The 23,940-nt window shown below is 37.2% G+C and overlaps 1 protein-coding gene across 2 annotated transcripts in view; it reads right to left on the reverse strand.

The window, feature by feature from the left end:
• Window positions 1-268: 268 nt before the first annotated feature.
• LOC113075126 (rap guanine nucleotide exchange factor 6-like) overlaps window positions 269-23,940 on the reverse strand; it is a 43,854-nt gene continuing 20,182 nt past the window's right edge. The window contains exons 6-8 of one of the 2 annotated variants that reach the window (XM_026247862.1): window positions 19,592-19,609; window positions 1,477-1,608; window positions 269-436 (exon numbers count right to left, since the gene is read on the reverse strand). In XM_026247862.1, the coding sequence (XP_026103647.1) occupies window positions 353-436; window positions 1,477-1,608; window positions 19,592-19,609 (234 nt within the window). In that variant the 3' untranslated portion in view covers window positions 269-352. The remainder of the gene's footprint in view (window positions 437-1,476; window positions 1,609-19,591; window positions 19,610-23,940) is intronic. The other variant, XM_026247863.1, reaches the window with a different exon arrangement.

The following is a 23,940-nucleotide window of genomic DNA, read 5'->3' on the forward strand; positions in this document are numbered from 1 at the left end:
TCCCCGAGGACACTGTCCAGCTGTTAATAAGCCATTAACAGATGGCCATAAGTCCAGGATCACGGACACTGCATAAACTGAATTATGTCCCATACACCTTTGCACATGGCCTGCCGCAAAACATCTTTAATCCGCAAACACATCACACAAGGAAATCAATTAAACAGCCAGGCAAATACCAAGCCAAACACTATTAATAAGATTAATGGAGGCAAACATACACATTTTATAGACTGGCACAGATATAATAGGGGAAAATGGGGTTCTTCGGTTTAATGTCATTGGCTCAGTTTCACAGGTCATTGACTCAGGTTTAGTTATAGTGACAAATGTTTGTTTAGTGACAGAAATGTTAGGTTTGATTACTATGGAGCATGCATACTGATAAAATATGTACCTTAAATGCACTTGAGTAAGATGATTTGGATAAAAGCATCTGCCAAATGAATAAAACGTAAATGAAAGTAACGCATAAAGAGTGATGAAAATTGCATGCACATTAAAAAAATGGTTTGTTTGAATTAAATTAATTTAATTTATTCAACAAGGACACATTAATCAAAAGTGATATTTATAATATTTATATTGTTTTAAATAAATGCTATAAGACTTTATGTTCATTAAAGAATCCTAAAAAGCACAACTGCTTTTACCATTGATGGTAATAAACAATGTTTTTGATCACCAAATCTGCAAATTAAAATGATTTCTGAAGGATCATGTGACACAGGAGTAATGATGCAAAAAATTCAGCTTTGCCATCACAGGAATCAACTACATTTTAACATATATTTAACACATATTTTAACATAACCTTTTAATAGCAAATATTTTAAATTTAATTTTATTTTTAAAATTTTTGCAAAATTATTACTAATATTACTGTATTTAGATCCAATAAATGCAGCATGGATGCAATAAGAGACTATTTTCGAAAAAGTTAGTGACACCAATCTTTTTATCAGTATTGAATATATTGTATATATTATATAACTATATATAATATATTTCATGGTTAGAACATAATGCATATCATAGAGGGTTACTCTATTGTATGCATTATGTTCTAACCATGAAATATATTGTTCAAAGTAAGTTTTACATTAAATAGCTTCAATTAACCAAATCAAAAAAGATTTTTTGGAAAAAAATTTCTATAAAACAACAATATGTATACTGTACATACATGTACATGTGTATATATCTCGCTTAACTTACATGGTTACTACAAACTATTCACAGAGCAGTGAGACTGTTTAGCCATTTGAACCTCCTATTGGGTTACCAAGAAATCAAGCTGTTTTATGAGTAAACTATTATTTTATTATTTCTATCTGCATGAGTCATTGCAGCAGAAAACAGTAAAAACGGTTGACTGCTGTCAGTTCAGATCGTAACGTATGTGTCACATTGTAATGGATGGCATTTTCCCAAAGCTGCTACTCCTTCAATACCCAAAAACTAGGTGTTTGTTACCTGGTAAATGTCCGACAGGCTGCTGCTCCCAGAATCACTGGTGATGCTACATCCTGAGTGGCTGGAGGAAACGTGTGTCACCTGCGGGTGAATCCCGTCTGCAAGGTGCAATCTGCTGAAGTCTGCCGGCAGCTGCATATGGAGACAAACAAACCGAGCGTCAGGATTACATTGGACCATAATGATCTATAAGCAACCTGCAATCCAGATAATAACCATGATAGTTAATCAATAATTTACCCAAATTTTTGACCATATATACATATACCATGGCTTCAAAGCAAACAGATGCAAAAGTGCTGATTTGAACTTCATTGGACTTCCAAATGTCACAGATCACAGTTTGTCTTGCCAGCTAAAGTTCAAAGTAATGTCAGTTTTGTGGAAAGCTGCAGTCCACTACGCTATCATTTATTCATCACACCTGCAGTCTGATGTTTCTGATATGGCTCCTCTCAATGATTTTTTTGGTGAATGCAGGCCTCAGAGACAATGTATTATTAGAGCTAAAACACAAGCAGACAATATCTTAAGCGGGCACTCCACAGTCCTGTATGTTTTCCACAAGCCTGCCATTAAGTCTGCTTATATATGTTGATTCTTAGTAGCTAAATTTGGACTGACACTGTAGAGAAAATTTAATTTCTAATTATATTTCTAATGCAAGACAGCCTTGACACTGGAGAACTATCTTGGCTAACAGCAAGAACAAGGCTGGTTCATGTCTACATGAAAACAATAATTAGGAAAACAAATACCTCATAATTAATGAAATAAAGACACTACATAGTCGAACGCTACAAGATATGCATGTGGCATGTTTATTTCCTCTGGTTCAGTGTGAGCAAGCAGCTCTTTTTGTGGCAACACTTTGTACATATTTGAAGGGGTGCGGCTGCAAGAGCAAAGTTTGTGTGTGGGGGGGGGGCTTGTGCAAGAGGAAAGGCTCTGACAACAGCAATGAGATAAGGAGCTAAGAACCATTTCAGCTAATATTAGAGTGCACACAGCCCACACGTGCACACACACACGGCCACATTCCGATAAAGCTCTTTCAATCGGCTCCTGTGTCTGCATGTGTGCTTGTGTGTGTATGTGTGTTCACGAGTGAAATTGCTTTTTTGGGGGGGCTATTGGATGTCTTCAGCCAGCTGTAGCAGAGTATAGCTTTCATAAAAATGCATCTGACCTAATTTCCACTGGCATAATCATATACATGCCGGAAATGCAGCTAGTTCTCCCGGGAGACTGAGAGCATGAACAGTAAGAAAACAACCTCATAGATGGAATAGAAGCAGATAAGGGAAACGATACATTTGCAAGACACCATCTGCACCAATACTGGTGCGGTAACGGGGAATGGAGGTAAATGCCTTCTGTTTGGTGTGCTGTGAGGCTAAAAGTGTATTAACACTAATGTGTTGATGAATATTCCTCCTCACAAACGTAAATTCATTATTTTAATCTATTGCCATGGCAGTTCATCCATATTAATTAGGGCTATTTACACCTAAAAGCAGAGAGACAACATAAGAGGAAGGAAGAGAGAAAATGAGAGACTGAGTAAAAAAAAAGAAAGAAGAAAGAAAAGCTAGTAAAATAAAAACCAAAACACAGAGCGAAATAAATACAAAAAATGCATAACAGCAAAGTAAAGAACAAAATATGGGACAAATTAATAAGAAAAAAAAAAACAAATAGTGAAGGAGGAGACAAATTAAGAAAAAAAAAAACAATTAATAAAAAGGAAAGGGACAAAAATTTACTTAAACAATATACAATAAAAACAACAGTGACAGACAGAATGAAAAGGGAAAAAAAATAGATGTAAATACAAGACTGCAAGACAGTCAGCGACAGAGAATGAATAACAAACAAACAAACAGTAGGAAAGCAAGACGAAAAAGAAACTTAAAAAGAAAGCACAGAATGAACAATAAAATGAAAAATGGAACAAACTAACAAACAAGAGTGAAAAAAACAAAACAAAAGACTATTAACGAAAAACAACAGAAAAACAGATTGTGACAGAATGAAAGACCAAAGAAAAAGAAAAACAAACAAAAGAGATCAAATGAATGAAAGACAAAAATAAACGAGCAAGAGTACAAAAGAACATACAAACAAAAGAGAATGCGAGAACAAGCATACAGACAGAAGGAAAAAAAAAAAAAACAAAGGAAAAAACTAAAGGAAGAACAACTCAAAGACAAAACAGAAGTTAGAAAAAGAAAAGTGTACTTAATTAGGGTTCTTGAAGCACCAGTACACACTCAGACTGATGTGGTTCAGTATACACTATCAGGTCAGCGGGTGCATTCAGCACTTAAAATAAAGGCACTGTGATAGCAGCAAAGTGCCTCAGTCCTCCCTCCACATCCCTTCGCTCGTGTTCCTCAAGGCTATTCCCTGAACAGTCCTGAATGGCTACAGAGCTGTCAGCTATGATACACACATCAGCTCTCCTCTCGCTTCCACTGCAAAAAGGAGCCATCAAAACCTCCAGCACGCCAGTAAATTCACTTCTCAGGACTAGTGTACATGGGCTTTCCTCCCTGCTGTCATAGAAACGAGCAGGGAATAATGAAGCAGTTACCAGCTGACACTGAGCGATGCCATTTTTCAAGGTGTCTTTTTGTTTGTAAATGAGGGTGATTTGCACGTGATGCTTCCCACAGGAGTTTCAACTGCACAGAGTGTTTTAACAGCATCTTCATTACAACGACAACAGCTTTCTACAGAAATACATGCACATCGTTTAAGAAAAGACACATGTATGTGTTTGAAGTGAACAGTCACTGATATTTTTAAATGTTCTTTAGGTGCATCTAAGGAGAAGGATGGTGATAAACTGAGGAGAAATATGAAAGAAAACCTTGTTTTAGGCCCATCACCTCTTTTTCCTAACTGGAAAAATCACAGAATGGACTGAAACGTGATAAAATGTTAAACTGTGCTAAGAGTATTATTAAATGAGTCAAAACAGTTAGCAGGGGAACTTTGTGCAACAACAACAGCTGTTCCAATTCTGCAGGAATCTCCAGATTTGTCCCTGTGGGTCAGCTTATGACTAAAGAAGAGAATAAAAATTACAAAGTGTTCCAAGTTCCAAATATCACACGAATGATCCATGACGTTTAATTTATCTTCCCAAAACTTTGTATGATCTTCTAATAAAATACTTATCTCATTGCTACAGGCGACACACAAATATGATCTCCTTCCAAAGATACAACCTGCTTAACATACTCAGTTCATTTTATGAGGTGGTTCATTGAGCAAGAAATGGAGCATTGAAGACTAATGACGTTTATTCTCTAAGGTGGGGGTGGGAGATATACTGTTTAAAGCAGTATACAGAAAATTATATTTTACCCATATATTTGTAAATGAGACTTTGCAGGCTTAACTGAATGTACAAAGGCTGTGTACTGCAAAAAAATGACTAGACAACATATATTTCTGTTCAGTTTCCAATCTATCTATCTATCTATCTATCTATCTATCTATCTATCTATCTATCTATCTATCTATCTATCTATCTATCTATCTATCTATCTCTATCTGTGGATGGATGGATGGATGGATGGATGGATAGATAGATGCACTTATAGCTGTGATCTCAGAATGTGGGAAGAACTCAAAACCAAAACAATTGGCATACATCTTTGGTATGCAAAGACATCATTTAGACAAAACGTTGTTAGCGACAGCAGTCGATATACATGTGTCATTAGCAATATCCTGCCTGCCTGCTTGCCTCCCATGCCCACCCAGGGGTCCGCTCCTGTCCTTTAAGTGCCCTTTTCATGTCACTGTTGCACATAATAAAGACTTAACTCTCCTACCACGCAATTTAGGGCAGGCTTCAGTCAATTAACCCAAGAGGCTTTTAGTCAAACAGCGCACAGGTCACAGACAGCAAGCTACACTTACAGGGGTCCCAAATATCACCCTTGTGGTGCCTCTGGGGGAGTTTGTAAATAAATGAATGGGCCTAAGGCAACACTGACCTTTCACACTTATCTGTAGTTTGCAATGCAAGGTTAATAAATTCTATAGGGTCACACATTTAACTGGATCCTTGCTCTTTAAAATGTCTATGGGCCACAAGCAAGTCCAAAAAAGAAACTGCAGTCTTAATGACCTACATAGCAAGACAAGAGTGCTACCAAAAATTGCTTTAGCTTATTTTTATGCACAACTGCATGTATACATGTTTCTAACAAAGCCCTACCTGCTGTTAAGCATTTGAGGTGTGGATGTCTGAACTTGTAGCTTATATGTGTGTGATGAGCTCAAGTCTGTCAAATCGAAAGGTGTGACATTATAAAAAAGGGCTGATGCTGGAGGACTCAAAGCTGCAAACCTACCCCATAAGCCTCAGCATCGCTCTGGGGCCTCTCGCTTTCCTGAGCTGAGAGGATCAAAAGATTAAAGAGCTTCGGCTGGGCGTCACATTAAACAGGACCGATATTCTCACAAACACATGCCAATATATTTATAACACTAATGTTAGGAATACAGCTAAGGAAAACGACTACTTCCTGATATTCAATGAAATAGTGTCCACAAATAATCCCTTCAAGAACTGGCCTCCTGAAAGATGCAGCTAAATGATGCTTAACAGCATGTGTCCAGCTGGTCTTCAAGAGCTCTGTACACACATTCTCACTGGAGCGATTGCAAATTAACAGACTTTTTTTTTTTTTTTTTTTTTTGCATAAAAACATTTTTCAAAATGGAAGATTTTTGCAAAAAGAGGAAAGATTGCGTAACTATATTTGAAGAACTTTGTACTGCAGTTGCAGCACAAACTACATGATTATATACAGGTAGAGTATGATACTAGCAACACAATGCATAAATTAAAATTAAATAGAAATGCATGTCTTAACATTAAACTTTTGAATATTAATACGTACTAAGAGGGGGAAAATAATGTTTTTTTTTTTTTTACTTCATTTTAAGTTATTTGTGCAAACAGCAAACATATTTACACAGCTTCATGAAACGAATATAAAGTATGAGGGAGAAGGAGATAAAAATAAATAAATGGGAGAAATCAAAGTGAAAGACCTGCCTTACAGTAAAAAAATAAAATAAAAAAATAAAAAGATCTAGATAGATAATAGCTGCCCAGTGAAGTTTCCAAGATGGCCACCGAGTGAACTAGCATGCATTAAAGGAAAAATAAGGTAATAAAAACATAATTTGGTTTGGACATCTGATTGATCAATGAATATTTCTAGTTGTGCCCAAGCCTTCACACTCTGACGAGAAACACCTGTTCACAGTATCACTGCAGATTGCACAGTGAATTGTTGTATCTGTTGCATAGCAACACTGTTATGTCAGGATCCATAAAGACGTTCGAACACCAGCACATGTTTTCAGGGCTTGCAAAAGACCAAACGAACCCTAGCACATCAAGGCTGACAGAAGATCAATTTATTTACAGCTAAAAGTGCTCATCATTCCACTCAGCAGTCCGACTCTGATCGCTTTCAGATGCCGCCCGTGCGCAAACACCACCGAATGTGATCACTCACTCGCATATACACGCGTGTTTGTGAACAAGCATTGAGGTGTTCAAAGATGCATTTGGTCAGAAGTGGCTTTATGAAATGCAAAATATATTGAGCTGACAGCATCGTTCAGCGATGTCATAACTCCTCCCACACGGAAACGCTCACAAACATTCATCATAAAGCCATTTAAATTTCATTTTACACTGATCCCCAAGAGCTGTGACAAGCCAAACGCGATCTTGGCCATTTCATCATCCAGTACACACACGTCTGAGTGTGTGCGGGGTGAAGGGGGCCGGTGTGCACATGGCCGCCTTCACACACTGACACACATTACACTAGCAGCGGATGAATGAGGTCGTGGCACTCGACAGCCTCTCGTAATACACGAATCCACAGAGTCGGGCGATAAAACACAGCATTACACCAGACTTGCATGAAATGTCAATTACAACAGATCTGCATATATGCAATTAAGCCTTTAAATTGCTAAAACAAGCTATATATTCACAGAAATGCAGTTTGAGATACAAAAATATGCCTTTTAAAAATCATATAAATCTAATTTAGCTCTCTGCAATGGAAGCAATATTAGACATCCAATGCATCTAACAGTGTTCCCATCCATCCTGATCATGTTCGGCACATCAGGCTAATCTGATGAGCAAATGCTGGTAGTATTTTGAGGAGGAGAGAGAGCTAGCAATGTAGGATCGATACTTACGGGGCTTTTATCAGCCTGGCTGGAGACTCCATGGCCGCCACCACTAACTAATGGCTTCATAATGGAGGTGCAGAGCCAGGGCGAAATTTAAGCATCCTGCTGGTTCCCACTAATCTTTCCCTCTATCCCCCCTCCAGTGAGTCTTCCCCTGTCTCCCGTTTTTCTCCCCCCCTCCTGAAGGGGAGAAGAGGAGAATCTTTCCCAGGGAAGGAGGGGGAGAGAATATGTTCGCCGGAGATGATGCTCTTGATTCAAACAACACGGTACCCCACTCCAAGAAAAAATCAAAATCAATGTTTTTCCTTGTCAGGTGCACACGGCATCTGTCTGTCCATTGGGATCACACAAAAAAAAGGAAGAAAGGAGAAACGCAATGCAAAAGGATGAGAAATCCAAGCAGGGATGAGCAAAAACCAAACCCTCCGTTTCAGGTAACTAGGTAAAACTCTCCCACCAGTGACGACCAATGCCGATCGACGGCGTTGTAAAAAAATGAGGAGAAAAAAGGCAAAAATGGCTGACAGCACTTCACTGCCTCTCCATCCTCTGTCTCTCTCGTCTCCACGTGAATGGCTTTATACACCATTAGCCGAGGCTGTGACCAGAACACCAACCTCACACATCCAGGCTGTCTTTGTTAAACACTTTCAGTTCATTTGTGTCCAAAGCAGGGGGGTGTGTGAGTGTGTAAGAGCGAGTGTGTGTGTGTGTAGAGGGGGAGGAAGAGAGGGGGCTTTGAAAAGGAACCTCCTCCCTCCCTCACTGATGTTGAAAGAGCGCCGCTGGTGCCTGCTATACTACACACATACAACACACATATGGGTAGCTGACGCATAACATGGTTAATTATCTTCAGGGTTAGGTTCTGTAACCGCTTATTTCTTTTAAACCATCTTTTTGCCTTTTTAAACAGCCTATGAAATCAAAAACAAAGTTGTGAACGTTTCATGGGCTTTTTAATGTTCATGAGGTATGAGAACATTGTTTGTAGTTTCTCAATAAATATGAGCTTAATTTCATCATGTGCTTTAGATGAAACATTATAGGAATAGTTCACCCCAAAATGCAATAACGTATATGAGTAATTCACATTAAATACTAAGTTGACTTTATTATGTTGAACATAAAAGAAGACATTCTGAAGAACCAAGAATTGCTTGGTCCCCATTGACTTCCCTAGTAGGGAAAGAAATACCATCAAGTGTTTGATTACCAGGATTCTTCAAAATATCTTCTTTTATGTTCAGCATAAGAAAGAAACTCATACAGGTTTGGAATGAGTGGGTAAGGGTGAGTAAATGATAACAACATTTGCATTTTAGTGCGATCTTTCCCTTTAAGTTGGACAGACAGTCAACTTAATATTTGACGTGATTTATCCATATACATACAGTACACACACAGACATACACACACACACTCCCACAGGCACTGCAAGAGATAAAGAGAGTGCTAATGAGAAAATGAGAATAAAAGAGCATGCAACGGGTGAGGTGCAGATATGGAAATAAGAGAGGATGAGAGAGAGTTGAATGGTGGTTGGGGGGGGGGGGGTTAAGAGAGAGACGGAAAGAGAGGGATGGAAAGACAAGAGAAATGAAGGATGAGCACATTTAGCCCAGCGAGAGTAATGTCATTATCACGCTCCCCTCCTCTCACCACCAGGGCTGCAGGCAGTTGGCATGGCAACCATGGAGGAGAGCCATTTCCTGGTCGGTTTGGGCGGGAGAGTGTGAGCGAAGGCTGGAGAGGAAGAAAAAGAGACAGAGAGACGGAAAGATGGAAGACGGGAGCAGACGACAGAAGCGCAGAGCACATGGCTCTCTGACATCCTCTGTGTTACTATGACAACACTGACAATTCACTCCCCACCCCCCACCAAACACACACACACACTCCGGTTACCCCCTCCGGGCAACTGACAGCCCCACCCACCCACACACGACCCTTTAGCTTTGTGATGACGGAAGTGAGCTCACCCCTCACACTCTCTCTCTCTCTCTCTCTCTCTCTCTCTCTCTCACACACACTCTTCCCTAAAGGTCCATCTCTCTTTCTGTCTATCAAAATAAACACGTACAGTAAATGTTATCATTCGATCAATCAGTCATCTGTCCATCCGGTATAAAGCACTCATTTTTCAGGGAGGTGAGACGTGATATCTAGCTGTGCCCTAGACTGACACTATATGATAATAAGAATTTGAATAACAAAGAAAAATATGAACAATTCATGAAGCAGGTCAATAAGCCAACAGACAGTCAATCAGACGACTTATGCAAATATCCATATATGATGCTAATAGCAAAGGTAAATATGTCAATATGGTGTAAATACAAATTTATAAATAACAGTAAAAGTAAAGTATCACTAACCTTTATAGTAAAAATAGAGGTAAAAAAAAATACAAACCTTTAGTTATAAAATGTAATACATACATACACACATATATACATATACATATATAAATTAATAAAAAAAAACTTTAAAGGAATAATTGTTCAAGAAAACTGTATTTTCATTCAAATGGGTGTTGTTAATGGCTGCATCAAAGGCTTTATACCAATTTAATATAATGAAATGCTAATTATATGCAATATAAAGGCAATATAAAGTTATAAAGGCTTTTAGTGTTACGCTTAGACAAAAACGTTCCGCTACCCTATCAAATAAAAACAGCCAGCTTGCACGTTTGCGCTTACAGAGGCGATGTGGGCGTGAAGATACAGATTGAAATTTTGGACAGTTTCCAGCTATGCACAGGGACCAAAACAACCCCCCCTATGACATCATCCCTGATGATGTAATGCCTGACAAAAACAAGCTCAGGTGCTGCCACGTCCTGTCGTTAGAGTAACCACCAATCATCTTTGGAAAACAGAGCGTCATTACGTCACCGTGGTAACAGGGTCACATCAAGGGATGGCTCAGCATCACCCAGAGTGCATTTCAGAAACAATAGATGCTCATTATGGAAAGGATGAGAGCAGGTCAAGCAGCCACAGCTTCATGTGAAACAACAAAGAGCGAACATGTCCACGAAGACAGAATAAATCTGTTTGAAGAATGAAGTGAGCAAATAGGTTTTAGATTAAGGCACATTATAATCCAGCTGTTTAGTGATCAAATAAAATATATATATTTTTTAAATGGTAACACATAAAGATATCTAGAGATAAAAGTCTTGAATAAAATTAATTTTTAAATAATCTTTTAATTTCAGCTCATTTTAATTTGACTTCATATACCAAAATAACACTAAAACTGAAATAAAAATTAATAAACACTATATATAAAAAATGAAAAAAGAGACATACTACTAAAAACAACTAATTATAATTAAAATAAACTGAAGATATACGGATTCAAAATATTATTTTATATATATATATATATATATATATATATATATATATATGTGTGTGTGTGTGTGGGGGGGGGGGGTGTATTTATATATATACACACACTTTTTTTAAGGAATAAAATATATAAAAACTGGTTAAAATATAATAATAATAATAATAATAATAATAATAATAATAATAATAACAATAACAGGAAAAAACAATCTAGCCATGAAGAAAGCAGTCAATAGACTTTGAAGATAACACATTGGAGCTGTTGCTGATTATTTAAAAAAGACCAATTATCTGTGGATTAACTGACTATTACTAGTTATGTCATCCAAGTCGTTACAGTTTCTAAGACATGTAATAATATGGCATGGTGGATGATGTATTAACTTTATTGATAAAAGTTTCTGGTGGTTTTGTGAACTGATGATGTAGGCAAAATATATCATGCTTCTTACAAAGCTCTGAGAGGCTTTTCAGAATACAAATTGAGATATTAGTTCCTTTTGAAAAGCTACTGTTATCCCTCTACTGCTGAAAACAGCACAACTGTCAAAGATCCCTCTCCAACCTATACACAAGGGAGTCGGGATGCAGAGGAAATGAGAGGAAGTGGGAGAGAGAGAAAGAGAAAGAAAGACACAGAGAAGGAGAGAGAGAGAGACAGACAAACAGATAGGATTAAGATCGACTGAAGCTCTTCCGGATCATTCCTTTCATGCCAAACCTTTTCAAAATTTGAGGACAGTAGGGCTAGACTCATTCCCCAGAAGGACAGACCCAGCTACAGCGTGACATTGAAGAAAGCTCATTGCTACTCTGACAAGAAAATGCAAGAACTCATTTTTGTTGTAACGTCTAATGTAGTATAAGCAAAACATATGCTGATAAATAAAATTGTGTGGTCTATACCAGGTAAAATGCATTGTTCATGCTGTGGTACATACAGTAGATATGGTAAGATTCACCAATTTGCATTTGTGCATCGGCATAAAAGTTAAGGATGTGATTTTTTTTTTAAGTTTGCATTGGACACATCAGATACATTGGCATTTGTATCACGATGCATCGTTTCTAACATATCTCCATTGGTAAAAACAACAACAATTTATTTAAATATAATTAGCAGTAGATGCGCAATACTTTAATTATTTAGAAAGTGACTAATAATTTGAGACTAATATTTTACGTTGATTGATTTCTCCTCTCTAAACAGTTTTTCAAGCATGTTCTCACGACTGCTGCTATTTGAATATGATGTATCACAACACTACAGAGACAGACGCGTTACAGGTTAATTTATGATTTGCTCTCTGTCTGAACCAAAGAAATAAAACTGAACTATCTGTACCATATTGAACTGCATAGCATCATATTTTTATTTCCCCATTGCATCGTGTTACACTGAATCGCACTGTGTTGAATCGAACAGAAATCGGATCACACTGCATCTTAATATGGGCGATTCGTATCGTATCGCATCACATCAGTAGCTGATTCATAAGTAACTTTAAATTTATCGTATTGTTGACTATGCATCAAGATGCACATCCCTTATACAAAGTATATTTATTTGGTGACTTGGTGAAGAATCATGAAGAAAAGCAAAAATACAAAGCAAAGTGTAACCCAGACAAGTCAAGATAAGGAGGAACTTGTTATTCTTTTGATTTAAAATCATACACAACATGATTATAATCTGTTTTTGATCTGTGTCCATTAAATTTCCCAAATAAAATCTAATTAGATGCCATACTATTTGCAAATGATTTCAATTGACACTACAATCTAATATAAATCACAAACACATAAACCATTACAAAAACTAAATAATTACAATCATCTATCCATTTATTCTCCTAATCGTTTATCCTCTGTAGGGTCGTGGGCAAATAATTATATTCTGATATAAATATTGTTTTCATGATATATAATTACTTATACTGTGATATAAGACCCAGTCTAACTAACAACTCAATTAACCTGTTTCATTACATTAAAATGTCTATAGTGATGCTTAGTTCATGGAGTAATCTTCTAAATGACTTTCACAGTAATTAACATGCAGCGTTAGGGCTGGTTAAGACTGTAGACAAAGAACACCACATGCATAACAATGAGGACCACTGCCTTTATACTACTAGAAGGAGAGCAACTTCAAATGACCTTTTTGTTATCAAAGCAATAAACCATGACAGGCCATGCATTAACGACGGGTTAAAGGTTGACGCTGGGCAGGACAAAGTAGTTCCAAACAGCAAAAGACACCAATGGTCAATATGATTTGATTAATTAATGTTCATTTTCACAATAAATAACTTTTCAATTCAGTAATACAATCCATTAGCCTGTTAGTTAACCGCATGCCCTTTATGGTTGCTTTTTTTTGCTAAACAACATGATGCATTGAAATTTTGATGTTTATCAGCAATTAAAAAAATGATCTACACTGTGAAGACATTCCGTAAAATGTAGATAGTTGCTAGCCTCTATTGTTAAGCAACCATAGTTAATCAAATTAACTATTATTTGGCAAAATATTAGGGGTGCACTTTTGTAGAAGTTGTTCCATCCCAATTATAGTGGTGTAAGCTTATTGACCAAAGGCAAAAGTGTGGATGCTTCCTGTCAAAACAGATGCAGGAAGAGAATTTCCTACTACAGTAAGAGAGCTCAAGTGACTTTCTTAAAGAAATAATGCAGGAGGAAGAGTTTGTGGTCTAACAACAATGGTGTAGTGAGATCTGGCATTCTGGTAATTGTAAAGGTACGGAAGGTCAACGCAACAGCACCCAAAGGAGGATGTGTTTTTTCCCCTCTTAGAGAAGTACAGCAACTGCATTCTGATGTGTGATTACTACAGCCTAAACATATAAAAACTATGGCTCATATATGTTATATTCATATTTTCTGCATATGTAATCAGTCTGTTATAAATAAAACACTGAGTGGAAGAATCTCTTCTCAGTGGTGAGTTACTTTGTGTAAACATGTCAACATTGAAAATATGTGACTATAGAAATTGTGGGATGAAAATAAAATAAATAAAAATGAAAGATTCTGGTCCAGATTCGAACCCATGAATGATTCTTTTAGTCAAGTAGAGAAATTACATGTAAGAAAGAAAAAGTTACAAAATGATGTGCAACTCATTTATTAAGCAGATATCCACTTCAAGTGATTCAGTGAGTCCAGTTTGAACCATTGAGGACTGGTTCAAACCGATAACTCAAGATCTTGAGACTGATTAATAAGGAATCAAATCATTTGTTGAACAATCCGAGTTTACTGGCTGTGTTGCATGTCTGTTGTTGTTGCTTGCAACAAACAAGGGTGATGCCATAGGAAAGCAGGAAAAAGATTTAAGCCCCACTTACCAAACTGAAAATCACAAAAATAATTAGTTTGACCCATATATTAATTAAAATATGTGTCAGTTCTTGATTCACAACTCTAGCTATTACAGAACAAATCTGAAGACATTTGCTTTGGAGAAAGAAAGTTCCAGGTGTAAAAGTTGAAGCATAAACCTAAAAGGTCACCGGATGGGACTTAACAGCACACTGGTTTAACTGTCAACCTCTATTACCATGTATGCAAAGTAATATTCAACAAAACAGCTGAAGGACTGAATATGAGAGCTAAGAGGGATGAAAAGAAAACAAGATCAAAGGACGAGGAGGGCTGCAAGGTTTCTGCAAGGTACACTGCTCCTGGCTGATAGCCGTCCATCTGGACACGACACCCTGCTGTAATCATTTGAAACATCCTTGTGGTTTAAACCATCAGCTCTATCATAACTGTCATAACAGCTATGACGGAGCTGGTGTCATAACTGTTAACTGTAATGGACAGTTTAGCTGAGCAGAAATACAAATCATTTTCATTCTACAGAGTCATGCTGTAAATATGAACAAAACAAGGCATGTTTAGTGAGATTTCTTAACCAGAATACATTTGTGACAGTATAAAACCCAGAGGGCCATAACAGATACAACCCTGTACATTATATTCAGAGTCTTCTAAAGCCATACGATAGCTTTGCATGTTTGTGTGCATGTGTGTGCTTATAGTGGTATAAATCTTTTTAAGTGCTGGCCTTTTGTGTCTCAGCCGTATACTGCAGCAGCAGCCATCACTGAGGACAGCTCTAAAAATAGAGCAGACTCTTCACAAGAACACCTGACAAGACTCCCTCTCTCACTCTTTTCCACTCTTTAACACACACGATCACACTTTCCATCTCTCAATCGCTTTGCTTCACTCCTCACTGAATCTAATTACCGCAAAACAAGTATCAGCTCAGCGGCAGCTATGTCTACCATCAGCAATCTTCATCAGGCCTAGGGCATCAAACAACACGCTAAAACAGACACATATAAACACATTAACACACACAAATCTTACATGCACACTTGTTCGTTTAAAAAGGGCTGAGCCTGTAGGGCAGCACCATTAAGCATAGCTACAGTATGAAATCCCGAATGGCAGATGTTTTCAATTAGTGCAATTTTGTTCTGACAGGGTCATCGGGAATATAAATGAAACAAACGAGGCAAATACAACTGAACATTTAATCGTGCATAGCAAAATAAATAAGAGAAAATGCTTTGAATCAAACGGTTCAAATAAATTGTGGGTTACTGATGATATAAGTCATGCTATTAAATGAACTTTTTTGGATTTCGATGAAAATACAACTGTCATATGGCTAATTAAAAGTAAATCCGTAAAATAGAAATAATGCATAAGTCAGCAGAATTTTAGTTTGAACAGTATGAATGGTAAATCACACTTCTGTTGTTGCTTATGCTTTTATATATGTCCATGTTATTATACCATATCATACTATGTCAAGTTATTATTTTGCTAATTATTGGGTATATTAGTAATAAATATATTCATATAAAATTTGATATTTATTTTTTCTAGGTTTCTTTATACATTTGTATGTATTTCATACAAAATATTTTCCATAAATATCAAACTTAATTATCACTCTGGATCACCGCTTGATGTCCAATGTGTAATCTGGGTTCTGAAGCAGAACTAGTTGAGGACCAGCAAATATAATCGATTGTTAGCGAAACAATTACCTTTAAACTGTACATAACTCATCCTGCACCATTTATGCTACATGACACTCAGATTATGCAGCTTGTTTGTAAAAGTATGTTAATACATGGTTAAATTATCACAATTATGATTTTTGCCAGCCATATATATATATATATATTAGGGATATTCCGGCATAACATTTTCCTGTTGCAATTATTTGCTAATGCTTTTATCATGGTATTGAAATTTAGTTTAATAAAAGGTCATAATACTGTAGAACAGGTTAAATAACTTTTATCTTATAACAAAAATAAATAAAAATGTAAATACAATAAAGCAATACAGAAAAATATATTAAGTTAAACACTTTACACAGATGTGCAAAAGACTATAAAGACCAATCGATGTCACTTTACAATAAGACCTCAAGAGTAAACCATTAACATTCACAATGAGAAGTAGCTACATTTTGCTATAGAAGTTATTAGGGGTGTGACAAGACAAGACACGAGACAAAAATGCGCATTTTGAAATCAACTTTTACTTGTATGAAATTAAACTTAAACTTCTATTTAAATTAATTATATGCAGCATTTAGATATGTAAACTAGAGCTGCAAGATTCTGGATGATTCTGGATAAACATATATATATATATATATGGGCTATTTAACCAAGATGGAGAGTAGGGCTGGGACAACACGTCGAGGTCATCGATGACGTCGACATATTATGTGCATCGATTCGTCGACCTGTTTTTATTTCTCTAAAAAACATTTTCGTTATATAACCAATCCAGGGGTTTTTCTGCATTGATCTTTTTTTTTTTGGCGGCTGTCAAAGCCTTATTTGATCGGTGAGTGATGTAGAATATAATGACTGCTGCGCCTGACAGGGCGTGTACGAGAGAGAGCCCCGGCTGCGCGCACACTCACAGTCTTCAAACACAAGCGCTTCTTGCTCTCTCTCTCTCTCTCCCTTGTGCATATTAACCAAAATCATTAGACACGATAGAAAAAGGGCGGAACGCCAAAGTTTCACGTGGAGCATTATGAGATTTTTTCTTCTCCATGACAGGCTGCTGGCTCCCGCTGTTAGGCTAATTTTTTTTTTTTTTTTTGGAAAAGCACTCTCTGTATTAGCTTAAAGCCCTCAAGTTTACATTGGTTACTGTATTCTTTCAATTGCTCTTAACAAGTATTTTGGGTGACCTTTTTTATTGAATGCTAGACATCAAGTTGTGAGTCTGAAGTCTGAAAAAATGAATCGTTAGATTAATCGATGCATCGAAAAAATTATCTCTAGATTAATCGTTTAAAAAATAATCGTTTATCCCAGCCCTAAAGGAGAGTGATGGGGTGCTGCGCCAGATGACCTGGCCTCCACAGTCACTGGACCTGAACCCAATCGAGATGGTTTAGGGGTGAGCTGGACCGCAGACAGAGGGCAAAAGGGCCAACAAGTGCTAAGCATCTCTCGGGGAACTCCTTAAAAACAGTTGGAAGACATTTCAGGTGACTACCTCTTGAAGCTCATCAAGAAAATGCCAAGAGTGTGCAAAGCAGTAATCAAAGCAAAAGGTGGCTACTTTAAAGAACCTAGAATATGTCATATTTTCTGTTGTTTAACACTTTTTTTATGTATATAATTCCGTATATAATTCCACAAGTGTTAATTCATAGTTTTGATGCCTTCAGTGTGAGTCTACAATTTTCATAGTCATGAAAATAAAGAAAACTCTCAGAATGAGAAGGTGTGTGTGTCCAAACTTTTGGTCTGTACTGTATATGGGTCGCCAGTTGATGTCCAATATACACTCACCGGCCACTTTATTAGTAACATCTGTTCGATTGCTTGGTAACACAAATTGCTAATCAGCCAATCACATGGCAGCAACTCAATGCATTTAGGCATCTAGATGTGATGAAGATGACTTGCTAAAGCTTAAACCAGAATCAGAATGGAGAAGAAAGGGGATTTAAGTGACTTTGAATATGGAATGGTTGTTGGTGCCAGACGGGCTGGCTTGAGTATTTTTAAAAACTGCTGATCTACTGGGATTTTCACACACAACCATCTCTAGGATTTACAGAGAATGGTCCAAAAAAGAAAAACATATCTAGTTAGTGGCAGTTGTATTGATGAAAATGCCTTGTTGATGTCAGAGAAGAAGGGGCAGACCAGTTAGACATGATAGAAAGGTGACAGTTACTCAAATAACCACTCGTTACAACCAAGTAATGCAGAATACCATCTCTGAATGCTCAACACGTCGAACCCTAAAGCAGATGGGCTACAGCAGCAGAAGACCACACTGGGTAACGCTCCTGTCAGCTAAGAACAGGAATCAGAGGCTACAATTCGCACAGGCCCACCAAAATTGGACAACAGAAGATTAGAAACATTTTCCCTGATCTGATGAGTCTCAATTTCTGCTGCGACATTCAGATGGTAGGATCAGAATTGGGCGTAAAGAACATGAAAGCATGGATGGATCCATCATGCATTGTCTCGACGGTTCAGGCTGCTGCTGGTGGTGTAATGGTGTGGGGGATATTTTCTTGATACACTCTGGGCATCGCTTAAATGCCACAGCCACCTGAGTATTGTTGCTGACCATGTCCATCCCTTTATGACTACAGTGTACCCACCTTCTGATGGCTACTTCCAGCAGGATAATGCACCATGTCACAAAGCTCAAATCATCTCAAACTGGTTTCTTGAACATGACAATAAGTTCACTTTACTCAAATGGCCTCCAAAGTCACCAGATCTCAATCCAATAGAGTACCTTTGGGATGTGGTGGAATGGGAGATTGGCATGAAAAATTAAGGCAGTTCTAAAGGCAAAAGGGGGTCCAACCCAGTTCTAGCAAGGTGTACCTAATAAGGTGGCCAGTATGTGTATAATGTTGGTTCTGAAACAAAACCATAAAATATCAATGCAGAACAAAGCAAAACTAGAAACAAAACAAATCATCACTTTAAAGGGGGGTCCAAGCCATATTTAGGGACTCGTTGGGCTTGGTCCAGTAAGAAACCACCTAGCAGCCACCCTGAACACCCTAGCAACTGCATAGCAACACAATAATAAACATTATTAGCATAGCATAGCAAATCCTCTGGAATTCTAGCAACAAATTCTCCACCAGCAAGAGCCACTCATATATTACTTTTAAAAATAAAAATCTTCAATCTCAATCTCAATGTGTAACATGAAGGCTTGCAGTATAGCATCACCCACTTAACATCACTGTTAGACCAAACATTAATTTGGCAACTTTAATATACACAAATCACATCCACACGAATAAGCCATACCGCTATGGTCACATGGCCATTAACTCTTATCGCACACACAGATAAAACCTACACACATAAAATACATAATCACAGCTAAGCAGGAAGTGACACACACAGATGAACAGAAATAGTGAATAAGTACGATACCTGAGCCTTAACGCATTCCTGCGGAGGAGCCAGTATGAGGAGAGAAGCAGAGAAGAGGAGAGTTATTATCAGCCTGGGTTATTGAGGAGCAGAGCAGGCTCAGACAAACCCTGTTAGGCACTTTGCAAGTCATACTACGGGAAGAAGAGAGGGACACATCCTTTATAAAAGCTCAGACGCTATCAAACACAGAGGGTAGTGCACACACACACACACACACACACACACACGGCCGAGAAACATGAGGCGGATGCTGAAATAAAAAGCCACAAAGCTCAAATAAAAAGGGAACTCGGCCACTTCAGGTGAACGGAAATGCAGCTAATTATGCAACCAAATACAAAGGACTGGAGGTAATTTACTATTGAACAACTGAAATGCAATGATCAGCAACCTAGGAGACACAAAAAATGGCATTCATTGACTGAGTGAGAGTCTCATGATCATTAAAGCCCCACAGTACCAGAGAGAAAGGGAAAAATACAGATTTATAGAGACAAAATGGTACCCAGTGTAAGCCAATGACAAGGCAGTCAGTGTTCACTGGTCTTAAAGTCACTATTGACAGACAAACAAATTTAATAGAAAGATTCCATGAAATAGCTTGACAAGAGCAGTTATTGAATGGCTTCATCGTTTAAAGGAAAACGCCACCGTTTTTTCGTATTCCACTACATTCTTCCCTCAACTTTGATTAGTTGATACGTACCTCTCCCATCTCAATTGCTGTAGCACGTGCCAGCGTTTAGCTTAGCACCAGATTCCTTAGGATCCAAACAAGGATGAATTTAGAAGCCACCAAACACTTCCATGTTTTCCCTTTTTAAAGACGGTTACATGAGTAGCTACACGAGTAAGTATGGTGACTCAAAATAAAACGTGGCAATGTTCTGAATGAATACAAAATGATAACTATAATGTATGGCGGAAGAGCATTTCGCAGCACTTCAACCTCGATGCAGTAATATCATCAGTCCAGGAAACTCCTCACGTTGGTTATATTAACGGAAGACATAGGGAGAGGGGGAGTTTTTCAGGAGTGATGATAATACTGCGCCGAGGTCGAAGTGCTGTGAAGTGCTCCGCACGCTACAGCAATTAAGTGCACGCACTGAGACGGGAGAAGTACATGTCAACTCGTCTAAGTTGAGGGAAGAACATAGTGGAATATGGAAAAACGGTGCCATTTTCCTTTAATAAAAAATAATTAAGCTTTAGTTTACATTGGTTTTGAACCATAATTTAGTACTTGCTACGGAGACAGAAAAAGACTGTAAATTCTGAGTTATTACAAAACGGATGATCTAACGGATCTAAATTAATTAAAATTACAATGTTGACTTCATGGGGTGTTTACAGCACAATCATACGTGTGATATGAGTGTAAAGTCAGCTAATTGAATGAAAAGCTTAGAGACTCAGTTGAGTTCAATTGTGTGAGGCAGGCAGTGCAGAGTACAATTATTTCACCCTGGTGCCAGAAATGGAATCAAATTAATGTCAGTCAGCAAGTCTCTATAAGGTTATTTGAGATACTCAAGGCTGATACATGAAATAATGTTTGTGAAGTGAATTTTCACCTTCGGCTATGTCTGAGAATGGAAATACCACTGTGGAAGCGCTCTCAAAAACTCCCGAATTAGCTGGAATGCCCGTCAGCTTAACATCCAATGCACTGCGGTCCCTCTTGAAGATGCTACTGTCAACTTTCTTAGCCAGCTACCACTGAACTGAGAACAAAAACAGGGTCCAGATCGCTTCCCACAGACCATAACAACAAAAAGGGTGCTGTTTGGGAAAACTGTGCAGCTGAGAAGATACAATGGTGGGAATCATCTGGCGGCCCCTTCTAATGTATCTCGAGGGAAAAACAATTTAGCTCAATGATCCTTGACGTATTTTGTTGTACTAAACAAAACAAGATTTCCAAACAAGCTGAGGGAACACTGGCTTCTCTCCCGGGGGAATGGGAGGAATGCTGGGAATGAACTGCAGCAGATTTGGGGGAGAAAAATAAGGAATGTGTCCACGTGAGGGTCCAGATTTGAACATTCACGAAACATCTGTGTCAGTCAGTTATTAGATTCAGTAGAATAAACCTTTTTTTTCTCTCTCTCAAGGTGCAAGGTGCAGAGGGAAAGACACATCAAAACTGACCTGATTTTATTTTTTTTACATTTGCTTGTCTTAGTATGAAATAAATAAATAACTTATAACACAACAGCAAATAAAAATGTATATAAAACAAAAATACAATATAAAATGAATTGTATGCATTAGTAATATGTTATCAAAATAAAATAATTAGCAATTAATGACAAATTTGAAAAACAAGAGTTAGCATTGGGATATATTAAGAGGATAAAGTTGACCTTCAGCTTTAAAATGTCTCAAAAATTGGTGCCAGCCCAGGGTGTAACAGTTATTGATTGTGTGTAGAGAGAGAGAAAAAAAAAAACTATTGTTTATAACTAATGTAAGTATTGGATATCTGAATCTTTTATTTAGTCTGAACAAAGGTAAATATACAAATACATAAATGTTTTCTTTCTTTCTCTCTCCCTGCTCTGTCTCTTTACTCAGCTGGGGCTCGATGTAGTATATCACATATACAGATGGTAGCAGAACAGTGGATTCTCACTCTCAACCTGGCCAGAGCACAGTGGGGACTGAGTGCATAAAACACCAGCACATCTTCAGCCAACACGACATACTGACTGCAAACACATAGGCAGAACACCAGCTAACACCTACAGAGAAACCATATATCAGCCACCACAGCACAACAAGGAAAATGAACTGTGATCATGAAAACAAGGAAAGCACGTTGCACATACAGGCACAAACAAATTGCGTTGCTGTTTGGTAAAAATATAATTTAAGATACTGAAAGAATAGTCCAAAAGTAAGGTATAAGCATGAGGGTTATTTGATGCCAACTTGATTTTTTTGTCCATTAGTTTAAAAGAGGCAGCAATGAAGAAAGCTGAAGAAAGTTCTACATTCTATAATGACCCAGCACCCATTATAAACCTGAAAATGCTTTATAAAAACTCAGAACTTTTTTTTTTTTTTTTATGTACAATGCTGGCTTTAGTTTTGAGCAGCATTTTTTTCAAAGTCATAGGCTATATCCATAATGCATGCTTTCCTACCATATACCTGTAGTCGGCGAAAAACAGTATTTGAAATAACTGCAAAATTATCTACGGTGCTGCACACTTTCTAGCTTCCTAACTGTAAATACTTTTTTCTGTTAATCTTTACAAACTGATAATGTCTTTAGATGTTGCCAATGGTGCATAAGTTGTTTTTAACCCAGAATATTCTTTTGAGGCAGAAGATAAGACACAAGATGAACACAACCACATGAGGATGTGGCAGCGCTAGCTAAATGAACGTATTCTTACAGTAACAGAAGAACTAATGCAAATATAGTAGCAGAGCAAAGTTCATAGGAAGAAGACAGAAATCTTGTTCCTTTCACATACGAGGAAGAGAGAAGTGGTTAATGTTACCAAAAAGAGTGCCCAACAGACTTCCAGCTATCTAAAGCTTTACATAATATTCCTGTAGCGTAAATTTTGTGAGAGGAAGATTTTGGTGTGCATCTGATGCACTGCACTGGTTATAGTGAAGAAATGTCAGCTTATGTTATGTTTCGCTTCGGCAGTGAATACACTGAATATATTACTAGCCAACATTATGCATAGACAGTGCTGGATGGATGGTATGACAGAATATACCTCGCAACTTTAGAAATGCATCAAGTGGTACTGCTTTTCCTGCACCATTTATACACCATAGATATATAAGCATAAATATTTGCACATAAAAGTTATAAAAAGAGATGAACTTGCACATATTAGCTTTTTTACAGCTTTAAATGTAATTCAGTCAGAATCAAGACTCTTGAATAGAATGTTTAATAATACTGAGTTTGTGCACAGATAACATTTGTTTAACAAATAAAAATTAATCTTATTTTTGGTTTGCATCCAAATAAAGACCATTTTACATCAATAAAGCTCTAATATATGTATATAAAGTTATTATTTGGGTCATCCAATTATTAGTATAAATATTACAAAAATCTATTGCAAAAATTAATTATATAATCACATAATCCTTCAGAAATCATTCTAAAATGCTCATTTGGTGCTCAAGAAACATTTCTTATCATCAATGCTGGAATATTTTGCAGAAAAAATTGGTAATTTTTTTTTTTTTTTAGGATTTTTTGTTAAATAGTTCAAAAGAACAGCATTTATTTGAAAAAAACTTTGATCAAATTAATGCATCCTTTCTTGTTGAATTTATTGAATTATCCAAAAGATAAGCATAACTAT

This window comes from Carassius auratus, unplaced genomic scaffold (assembly GCF_003368295.1).
Source record: "Carassius auratus strain Wakin unplaced genomic scaffold, ASM336829v1 scaf_tig00016409, whole genome shotgun sequence".
NCBI classification, from domain to species: domain Eukaryota; kingdom Metazoa; phylum Chordata; class Actinopteri; order Cypriniformes; family Cyprinidae; genus Carassius; species Carassius auratus.